Source organism: Arachis ipaensis, chromosome B6 (assembly GCF_059453495.1).
Source record: "Arachis ipaensis isolate K30076 ecotype BB chromosome B6, ASM5945349v1, whole genome shotgun sequence".
Classification (NCBI taxonomy): Eukaryota; Viridiplantae; Streptophyta; class Magnoliopsida; order Fabales; family Fabaceae; genus Arachis; species Arachis ipaensis.
Window position 1 is genome coordinate 27,377,277 of NC_142441.1, and position 11,681 is coordinate 27,388,957.

General features: G+C 39.1%; 1 protein-coding gene and 1 non-coding gene across 2 annotated transcripts in view; one reads left to right on the forward strand and one right to left on the reverse strand.

The window, feature by feature from the left end:
• The window catches only part of LOC107648036 (uncharacterized), a 28,756-nt gene extending 18,701 nt beyond the window's left edge, over positions 1-10,055 (reverse strand). Inside the window, exon 1 of the mRNA XM_016352064.3 lies at positions 10,017-10,055. Within this exon, the coding sequence (XP_016207550.3) occupies positions 10,017-10,055 (39 nt within the window). The remainder of the gene's footprint in view (positions 1-10,016) is intronic.
• LOC148554959 (small nucleolar RNA R71) lies at positions 5,732-5,839 on the forward strand. Its single transcript, XR_015887267.1, has one exon. It is a non-coding gene; the product is annotated as a small nucleolar RNA R71 (small nucleolar RNA).
• Positions 10,056-11,681: the final 1,626 nt, after the last annotated feature.

Consider the following 11,681-nt stretch of genomic DNA (forward strand, 5'->3'; position numbering starts at 1 on the left):
TGGAAAAGACCCTCATAATTTCACCTAAATTGCTACAGTATACTACAGAACAGATAAAACAGAGAGGCTGGTTCTTTCTATAAAGGAATTTGACTGAGATTAATGCATCATGGGTCCGGGAATTTTATTGCAACTATTATAAGACGACCTTGGATGCAGTACAGCTCAGAGGGAAGCATATTTTAGTTACTGAGGAGACCATTGAAGATATCCTCCATTTCCAGCCTAAGTCAGATGAACCAGACGGTTACCAGAAGGCTGAGGAAGCCATGAGATTTATGACTTTTGATTGGGAGGCAGTGAAGCGAACCATATCCATTGATCCAGCTGTCCCATGGGTTATGGGTAAATCGATAGTGAATTGGTGCACGAAATTGTGATCTCCAGGCTCGAACAAATCCTGGTAATGGCTCCAGAGCTTAGTGCTCTGATCTTAATTCATAATTGTCACAACTTCGATACAACTAACCAGCAAGTGCACTGGGTCGTCCAAGTAATACCTTACGTGAGTAAGGGTTGAATCCCACGGAGATTGTTGGTATGAAGCAAGCTATGGTCACCTTGTAAATCTCAGTCAGGCAGATATAAAGTAATCATGGAGTTTTCGAATAATAAATAATAGAATAGGGATAGAGATACTTATGTAATTCATTGGTGAGAATTTCAGATAAGCGAATGGAGATGCTTTTCGTTCCTCTGAACCTCTGCTTTCCTGCTATCTTCATCCAGTCAGTCTTACTCCTTTCCATGGCTGGCTTTATGTGATACATCACCACTGTCAATGGCTACTTTCGGTCATCTCTCGGGAAAATAATCCAATGCCCTGTCACGGCACGGCTAATCGTCTGGAGGCATCACCCTTGTCAATGGCTTCATCTTATCCTCTCAGTGAATAATATGCTCATGCACCCTGTCACGGCACGGCTATTCATCTGTCGGTTCTCGATCATGCTGGAATAGGATTTACTATCCTTTTGCGTCTGTCACTAACGCCCTGCAATCGCGAGTTAGGAGCTCGTCACAGTCATCCAATCATTGAATCCTACTCGGAATACCACAGACAAGGTTTAGACTTTCCGGATTCTCTTGAATGCCGCCATCATTCTAGCTTACGCCACGAAGATTCTGGTTAGGAGATCTAAGAGATATTCATTCTAGCTTATTTCATGTAGAACGAAAGTGTTTGTCAGGCACGTGTTCATAGGGGAGAATGGTGATGAGCGTCACACATAATCATCACCTTCCTCACATTTTTGGGTGCGAATGGATATCTTAGAAGCGAAATAAGATGAATTGAATAGAAAACAGAAGTACTTTGCATTAATCTTTGAGGAACAGCAGAGCTCCACACCTTAATCTATGGAGTGTAGAAACTCTACCGTTGAAAATATATAAGTGAAAGGTCCAGGCATGGCCGAGATGGCCAGCCCCCAAAACGTGATCACAGGATCAAAATACAATCCAGGATGCCTAATACAATAGTAAGAGGTCCTATTTATAATAAACTAGCTACTAGGGTTTACATGAGTAAGTATTTGATGTATAAATCCACTTCCGGGGCCCACTTGGTGTGTGTTTGGGCTGAGCTTAAGTGTTGCACGTGCAGAGGCCATTTGTGGAGTTGAACGCTAGTTTTTGTGCCAGTTTGGGCGTTCAACTCTGGTTTTGGATCCTTTTCTGGCGCTGGACGCCAGATTTGGGTAGAAAGCTGGCGTTGAACGCCAGTTTACGTCGTCAATTCTTGGCCAAAGTATGGACTATTATATATTGCTGGAAAGCCCTGGATGTCTACTTTCCAACGCAATTAGAAGCGCGCCATTTCGAGTTCTGTAGCTCCAGAAAATCCACTTTGAGTGCAGGGAGGTCAGAATCCAACAACATCAGCAGTCCTTTTTCAACCTCTGAATCTGATTTTTGCTCAAGTCCCTCAATTTCAGCCAGAAAATACCTGAAATCACAGAAAAACACACAAACTCATAGTAAAGTCCAGAAATGTGAATTTAACATAAAATCTATTAAAAACATCCCTAAAAGTAACTAGATTCTACTGAAAATATATTAAAAACAATGCCAAAAAGCGTATAAATTATCCGCTCATCACAACACCAAACTTAAATTGTTGCTTGTCCCCAAGCAACTGAAAATCAAAATAGGATAAAAACAATAGAATATACTATAAATTCCAAACTATCAATGAAACATAGCTCCAATCAAATGAGCGGGACTTATAGCTTTTTGCCTCTTGAATAGTTTTGGCATCTCACTTCATCCATTGAGGTTCAGAATGATTGGCATCTATAGGAACTCAGATTTCAGATAGTGTTATTGATTCTCCTAGTTCAGTATGATGATTCTTGAACACAGCTTCTTTATGAGTCTTGGCCGTGGCCCTAAGCACTTTGTTTTCCAGTATTACCACCGGATACATAAATGCCACAGACACATAACTGGGTGAACCTTTTCAGATTGTGACTCAGCTTTGCTAAAGTCCCCAATTAGAGGTGTCCAGGGTTCTTAAGCACACTCTCTTTTTTGCTTTGGACCTTGACTTTAACCGCTCAGTCTCAAGTTTTCACTTGACACCTACACGCCACAAGCACATGGTTAGGGACAGCTTGGTTTAGCCGCTTAGACCAGGATTTTATTCCTTTAGGCCCTCCTATCCACTGATGCTCAAAGCCTTGGGATCCTTTTTATTTTCCCTTGCCTTTTGGTTTTAAGGGTTATTGGCTTTTTGCTCTTGCCTCTTGGTTTTAAGAGCTTTTGACTTTTTCTGCTTGCTTTTTCTTTTTTTTCTTTCTATATTTTTTTTTGTTTTCGCCTATTTTTTTTTCTGCAAGCTTTGTTCTTTGCTGCTTGTTCTTGCTTCAAGAATCATTTTTATGATTTTTCAGATTATCAAATAACATGTCTCCTAGTCATCATTCTTTCAAGATCCAACATATTTAACATTCTTAAACAACAACTTCAAAAGACATATGCATTGTTCAAGCATTCATTCAGAAAACAAGAAGCATTGTCACCACATCAATATAATTAAGCTAAGTTCAAGGATAAATTCGAAACTCATGTACTTCTTGTTCTTTTGAATTAAAACATTTTTTTATTTAAGAGAGGTGATGAATTCATAGGACATTCATATCTTTAAGACATAGTTACTAACTACTAATGATCATGTAATGAAGACACAAACATAGATAAGCACCATAACATAGAAAACGAAAAACAGAAGAAATAAGAGCAAGGAATGAATCCACCTTAGTGATGATGGCGTTTCAATGATGTTCTTGAGCTCTTCTATGTCTCTTCCTTGCCTTTGTGGCTTGATTCCTAGTGATTTTTGGTATTTCTATCCTCAGTTGCTTCCAATAATTATGTGGAGGGAAGTGCATCCCCTGAGGTATCTCAGGGATCTCTTGATTTGCAGCCACATGTTCTACCACTGAGCTGTAGATCCTTTACATAATTGTTTTACCACACCAAACTTAGAATGTTGCTCGCCCTCGACCAAAAGAAGAAGGAATAGATGAAGAAGAAGATGTGGAAAAAAAACTAGGATTATGAGGAAGGAATGTGGGGATCCTGTGGGGTCCACAGATCCTGAGGTGTCAAGGCATTTACATCCCTGCACCAATTTAGGCATGTAAAATGCCCTTGCACACAACTCTGGGCGTTCAGCGCCAGGTTGGTGCCCATTTTGGGCGTTCAACGCCCATTTGCTGCCATTTCTGGCGTTGAACGCCAGAACCATGCTTGTTCTGGGCGTTCAGCGCCAGGATGTTGCCCATTTTGGGCGTTCAGCGCCAGAACCATGCTCTGTTCTGGCGTTTGAACGCCAGACAGATGCTCCTCCAGGGTGTGATTTTTCTTCTGCTGTTTTTTATTTCGTTTTCAAATTTTTTATTTATTTTGTGACTCCACATGATCATGAACCTATAAAGACATATAACTAAGAAAAACATAGTTAGATAAATAAAAAATTGGGTTGCCTCCCAACAAGCGCTTCTTTAATGTCAATAGCTTGACAGTGGGCTCTCAATGAGCCTCACAGATGTGCAGAGCTTTGTTGAGACTCTCCAACACCAAACTTAGAGTTTGGATATGGGAGTTCAACACCAAACTTAGAGTTTGGTTGTGGCCTCCCAACACCAAACTTAGAGTTTGACTGTGGGGGCTCTGGTTGACTCTGCCTTGAGAGAAGCTTTTTCTGCTTCCTCTCCATGGTTGCAGAGGGAGATCCTTGAGTTTTAAACACAAGGGAGTCCTCATTCCATTGAAGGACTATTTCACCTCTGTCAACATCAATCACAGCTCTTGCTGTGGCTAGGAAAGGTCTTCCTAGGATGATGGATTCATCCTCTTCCTTTCCAGTATCCAGGACTATGAAATCAGCAGGGATGTAAAGGCCTTCAACCTTTACTAATACGTCCTCTACTTGTCCATAAGCCTATTTTCTAGAGCTGTCTGCCATCTCTAATGAGATTTTAGTAGCTTGCACCCCATAGATTCCCAGTTTCTCTATTACAGAGAGGGGCATGAGGTTTATTCCTGAACCAAGGTCACACAGAGCCTTAAAGATCATGGTGCCTATGGTACAGGGTATTATGAACTTTCCAGGATCCTGTCTCTTCTGAGACAATGTCAGTTGATCCAGATCACTTAGTTCATTGATGAACAAGGGAGGTTCAACTTCCCAAGTATCAATGCCAAATAATTTGGCATTCAGCTTCATGATTGCACCAAGAAACTTGGCAGTTTGCTCTTCAGTAACATCCTCATTCTCTCCAGAAGAGGAATACTCATCAGAGCTCATGAAGGGTATAAGGAGGTTCAATGGAATCTCTATGGTCTCTAGATGAGCCTCAGAGTCCTTTGGTTCCTCAGAGGGACGCTCCTTATTGACCACTGGACGTCCCAGGAGGTCTTCCTCCTTGGGATTCACGTCCTCTCCTCTCCTCACAGGTTCGGCCATGGTGCTTATGTCAATGGCCTTGCACTCTCCTTTTGGATTCTCTTCTGTATTGCTTGGGAGAGTACTAGGAGGGATTTCAGTGATCCTTTTACTCAGCTGGCCCACTTGTGCTTCCAGATTTCTAATGGAAGACCTTGTTTCATTCATGAAACTTACAGTGGCCTTAGATAGATCAGAGACTAGATTTGCTAAATTAGAAGCATTTTGTTCAGAGTTCTCTGTCTGTTGCTGAGTTGATGATGGAAAAGGCTTGCTATTGCTAAACCTGTTTCTTCCATCATTATTAAAGCCTTGTTAGGGCTTTTGATCCTTCCATGAGAAATTTGGATGATTTCTCCATGTTGAGTTATAGGTGTTTCCATAAGGTTCACCTAAGTAATTTACCTCTGCTATTGCAGGGTTCTCAGGATCATAAGCTTCTTCTTCAGAAGATGCCTCTTGAGTACTGTTGGATGCAGCTTGCATTCCATGCAGACTCTGAGAGATCATATTGACTTGCTGAGTCAATATTTTATTCTGAGCCAATATGGCATTTAGAGTATCAACTTCAAGAACTCCCTTCTTCATAGGTGTCCCATTATTCACAGGATTCCTTTCAGAAGTGTACATGAACTGGTTATTAGCAACCATGTCAATGAGTTCTTGAGCTTCTGCAGGCGTTTTCTTTAGGTGAATGGATCCACCTGCAGAAGTGTCCAGTGACATCTTTGATAGCTCAGATAAACCATCATAGAATATATCCAGGATGGTCCATTCTGAAAGCATGTCAGAAGGACACTTTTTGGTCAACTGTTTGTATCTTTCCCAAGCTTCATAGAGGGATTCACCTTCTTTCTGTCTGAAGGTTTGAACATCAGCTCTAAGCTTGCTCAGCTTTTGAGGAGGAAAGTATTTGGCTAAGAAAGCCGTGACCAGCTTATCCCAAGAGTTCAGGCTGTCTTTGGGTTGAGAATCCAACCATAATCTAGCTCTGTCTCTTACAGCAAAAGGGAAAAGCATGAGCCTGTAGACTTCAGGATCTACTCCATTAGTCTTAACAGTGTCACATATCTGCAAGAATTCAGTTAAGAACTGAAAAGGATCTTCAGATGGAAGTCCATGAAACTTGCAGTTCTGCTGCATCAGAGAAACTAGTTGAGGTTTCAGCTCAAAGTTGTTTGCTCCAATGGCAGGAATGGAGATGCTTCTTCCATGTAAATTGGAATTTGGTGCAGTAAAGTCACCAAGCATTCTCCTTGCATTGTTGTTGGGTTTGGCTGCCATCTCCTTTACTTGTTCGAAATTTTCAATCAAGTTGTCTCTGGATTGTTGTAATTTAGCTTCTCTTAATTTTCTCTTCAGAGTCCTTTCAGGTTCTGGATCAGCTTCAACAAGAATGCCTTTTTCTCTGTCCCTGCTCATAAGAAAGAGGAGAGAAAAAGAAAAGAAGAGGAAGAGACAAAGAATGTAATATAATGGAAGAAACACAACTGTGAGGAGGCTAGAGATGTGAGATGAGATGTCAGGATATGAATGAATAAATAGAATAAGATGGGAGAGGGGGGATTTTCGAAAATATTTTTTTGAAAAGGAGTTAGTGATTTTTGAAAATGGTTTTTTTGAAAAATGTTAGTGATTTTTTTTAAATTAAAAATAACAATAAGAATAATTAGTTAATTAAAAAGAAATTTTTGAAAAAGAGGGAAGATATTTTCGAAAATTAGAGAGAGAGAGTTAGTTAGGTAGTTTTGAAAAAGTTAAGAAACAAACAAAAAGTTAGTTAGTTAGTTGAAACAAATTTTTGAAAAGATAAGAAGTTAGGAAGTTAGAAAAGATATTTTGAAAAGATATTTTTGAAAAAGATTTGATTTTTAAAATCTCAATTAATGACTTGATTCACAAGAAATCACAAGATATGATTCTAGAACTCAAAGTTTGAATCTTTCTTAACAAGCAAGTAACAAACTTCAAATTTTTGAATCAAAACATTAATTGATTATGTTATTTTTGAAAATTTGGTATAAAAATAAGAAAAATATTTTTGAAAAATATTTTTGGAATTTTCGAAAATAACTAAGAATTTTGAAAAAGATTTGATTTTTGAAAAAGATTTTGAAAAAGATAAGATTTTCAAATTGAAAATTTGATTTGACTCATAAGAAACAACTTGATTTTAAAAATTTTTGAAAAGGTCAACTCAAATTTTCGAATTTGATGAGAGAAAAATAGAAAGATATTTTTTTTATTTTTGAATTTTTATGATGAGAGAGAAAAACACTAAAAATGATGCAATGCATGAAATTTTTAGATCAAAACAATGAATGCATGCATGAATGATATGAGTGTCAAGATGAACACCAAGAACACTTTGAATGTCAAGATGAACATCAAGAACATAATTTTGAAAAATTTTTAATGCAAAGAAAACATGCAAGACACCAAACTTAGAATTCTTTAATGCTTAGACACTAAGAATTCAAGAATGCATATGAAAAACATGAAAAGACACAAAACAAAAAATCATTAAGATCAAACAAGAAGACTTACCAAGAACAACTTGAAGATCATGAAGAACACCATGAATGCATGAGAATTTTCGAAAAATGCAAGATGCATATGCAAGTGACACCAAACTTATGATATGACTCAAGACTCAAACAAGAAACACAAAAATATTTTTGATTTTTATGATTTTCTAATTTTTTTAGATTTTTATTTTATATTTTTCGAAAAATTCTTTTGAAAAAGAAAACAAAGATTCCAAAATTTTTAATATGAATTCCAAGAATCTTGCCATGTTAGTCTTAAAGCTCCAATCAAAGGGTCAGGCATGGCTTAATAGCCAGCCAAGCTTTAATCAAAATATGAGTGTAATTCAGACATGACAAGCCTAACATGCTCTATCCAAAAGAATTAGACATGGCTTTACAGCCAGCCATGCTTCACATGCTTCATGAAACACTGGAATTTATTCTTAAAAATTCTGAATAAAAAAATTTTTTTTTTTGAAAAAATTTTTATTTTTTTCGAAAACAGATGAGAAAATTTTAGAAATATTTTTGAAAAATTTTTGAAAATAAAATAAAAAGAAAATTACCTAATCTGAGCAACAAGATGAACCGTTAGTTGTCCAAACTCAAACAATCTCCGGCAACGGCGCCAGAAACTTGGTGCACGAAATTGTGATCTCCAGGCTCGAACAAATCCTGGTAATGGCTCCAGAGCTTGGTGCTCTGATCTTAATTCATAATTGTCACAACTTCGATACAACTAACCAGCAAGTGCACTGGGTCGTCCAAGTAATACCTTACGTGAGTAAGGGTCGAATCCCACGGAGATTGTTGGTATGAAGCAAGCTATGGTCACCTTGTAAATCTCAGTCAGGCAGATATAAAGTAATCATGGAGTTTTCGAATAATAAATAATAGAATAGGGATAGAGATACTTATGTAATTCATTGGTGAGAATTTCAGATAAGCGAATGGAGATGCTTTTCATTCCTCTGAACCTCTGCTTTCCTGCTATCTTCATCCAGTCAGTCTTACTCCTTTCCATGGCTGGCTTTATGTGATACATCACCACTGTCAATGGCTACTTTCGGTCATCTCTCGGGAAAATGATCCAATGCCCTGTCACGGCACGGCTAATCGTCTGGAGGCATCACCCTTGTCAATGGCTTCATCTTATCCTCTCAGTGAATAATATGCTCACGCACCCTGTCACGGCACGGCTATTCATCTGTCGGTTCTCGATCATGCTGGAATAGGATTTACTATCCTTTTGCGTCTGTCACTAACGCCCTGCAATCGCGAGTTAGGAGCTCGTCACAGTCATCCAATCATTGAATCCTACTCGGAATACCACAGACAAGGTTTAGACTTTCCGGATTCTCTTGAATGCCACCATCATTCTAGCTTACGCCACGAAGATTCTGGTTAGGAGATCTAAGAGATATTCATTCTAGCTTATTTCATGTAGAACGAAAGTGTTTGTCAGGCACGTGTTCATAGGGGAGAATGGTGATGAGCGTCACACATAATCATCACCTTCCTCACGTTCTTGGGTGCGAATGGATATCTTAGAAGCGAAATAAGATGAATTGAATAGAAAACAGAAGTACTTTGCATTAATCTTTGAGGAACAGCAGAGCTCCACACCTTAATCTATGGAGTGTAGAAACTCTACCGTTGAAAATATATAAGTGAAAGGTCCAGGCATGGCCGAGATGGCCAGCCCCCAAAACGTGATCACAGGATCAAAATACAATCCAGGATGCCTAATACAATAGTAAGAGGTCCTATTTATAATAAACTAGCTACTAGGGTTTACATGAGTAAGTATTTGATGTATAAATCCACTTCCGGGGCCCACTTGGTGTGTGTTTGGGCTGAGCTTAAGTGTTGCACGTGCAGAGGCCATTTGTGGAGTTGAACGCCAGTTTTTGTGCCAGTTTGGGCGTTCAACTCTGGTTTTGGATCCTTTTCTGGCGCTGGACGCCAGATTTGGGTAGAAAGCTGGCGTTGAACGCCAGTTTACATCGTCAATTCTTGGCCAAAGTATGGACTATTATATATTGCTGGAAAGCCCTGGATGTCTACTTTCCAACGCAATTAGAAGCGCGCCATTTCGAGTTCTGTAGCTCCAGAAAATCCACTTTGAGTGCAGGGAGGTCAGAATCCAACAGCATCAGCAGTCCTTTTTCAACCTCTGAATCTGATTTTTGCTCAAGTCCCTCAATTTCAGCCAGAAAATACCTGAAATCACAGAAAAACACACAAACTCATAGTAAAGTCCAGAAATGTGAATTTAACATAAAATCTATTAAAAACATCCCTAAAAGTAACTAGATTCTACTGAAAATATACTAAAAACAATGCCAAAAAGCGTATAAATTATCCGCTCATCATGAATCCAAAGGGCATCAAGATTATTTATCTTAATGATGAGGCTCGGCTATGGCAACAAATTCTGAGCAACTATGTGATGCCGAGCACTCATGAGACTGAGGTGCCAGCTACCATGATAACTCTCATCTGGTGTGTTAATGGAAGGAAAGGACTTGTACCTTCCACGATTCATCAGGCACTTCATGGCCAGGGTTCATGTCTGAGGCACTCTGTCATTCCCCTATTTGATTACCCAGTTGGGCCGCCGGGTTGAGGTACCCTGGGAGCCTGAGAATGAGAGGCCACCAGCTGCCGACTGCAAGAAGATCATCCCACACGGCAGGAAGTTCGAGGCTTTGGGCTACAGACCGCCCTCTCTTCCTGCCTCTGCTGACGTAGCCACATCCTCTGCTGTCCCTTCTGCACCTACTGCACTTACCCACACCCACAACACCCTCACCAGCTTCCCAGCCCATATACCACCTAGTGCACCGACTCTTTGAGCGCCTGGATCAGATGGAGCGTCACAATAAGCGACGCTACAAGCATCTAAAGCTAATGATCAGGATAGGACACACTGACATTCCCTCCGAGCCTGACACACCATCGGAGCCATCTGAGGAGGAGACGGATGAGCAGGAGGACGATGCATGGGCAGAGGATGAGCAGGCAGAGCCCCAGCAGGCAGAGCCGCAGCATGAAGAGCCCCAGCATGAGGAGCCTCAGCAGACACAGCCGGTAGATCCACAGGCTCCTATACAGGCAGAGCCTCAGGCACCTTCACTACTAGAGCCCATAGAAACAGCATCAGCACACCCTTCCGGAGGTGACGACTCTTCACAGCCAGCCTGACTAAGCATTGAGGACGATGCTATTATATAAGTGTGGGGAGGTCGCCATCTCTGGTGAACTTTATTTTGGTGAACTACTTTCAGACTCTTTTTATCCTATTTTGTTTCATTTTCTGTATTTTTATTTTATTTTATTTCATCTTATTTTCCTTTCAGTATTTGCACATTTTCTATTACTGTACTTTTGTCTATTTATACTTTATCACATTTTGCACTTTGGGCTGTATATATCTTAGATATTTAGCTTGATTTGCACTATTAGCTTATTAGTTGTGATATAGAAAAATTGATATTATTAAGTTTAGTATACTCTTTTTAGCATATGATAATTTGGTTTAATTGAAAATAGAGAGTAAACTAGAAATTTTTAGATTTCATAATCACAACAATCCACTTAACATATATATAGTAATAAGTGTTGGTAAATTGACGATATTTTTCAAAGAATGTATTTATTTCTTTACAAAATCCATTCAAGGATTCACATTGATTGAGTTGGAACTCTTTATTCTTACTTGCATGATATACATAAATGATATATGGTTTTTGGGCCAAAGAACACAACCTATGAGATTTGAGCTTAATTGCATGGTTACATTACTTAACCATAGTTTTCATTCCTGTGTGTTTCTTCACTATGATTGCAATCTTTTGCTTTGTTCCATTATATATGTCCAATATAGAATGTATTTACATGCTTGTATATGACTGAGGCCATTACTTGTTTTTGCTCACTTATCCCAAATAAGCCTACCCTTTTATGTCACCCTTGTTAGCCACCTTGAGCCTTTTAATCCCCTTCTGTTCTATAACCACATCACTAGCCTTAAGCAGAAAAATAAATTAAATACTCCAAATTGGATCTTTGGTTAGCTTAAGATAGAGATTATGTACTAACTAAGTGTGGGAAACCATGGAAACTTGGGTTGATAGGAAAGTATTAAATTGATAGATTATTTGAAATTTGGGTGCATGCTCATGTGAAACCAAAAT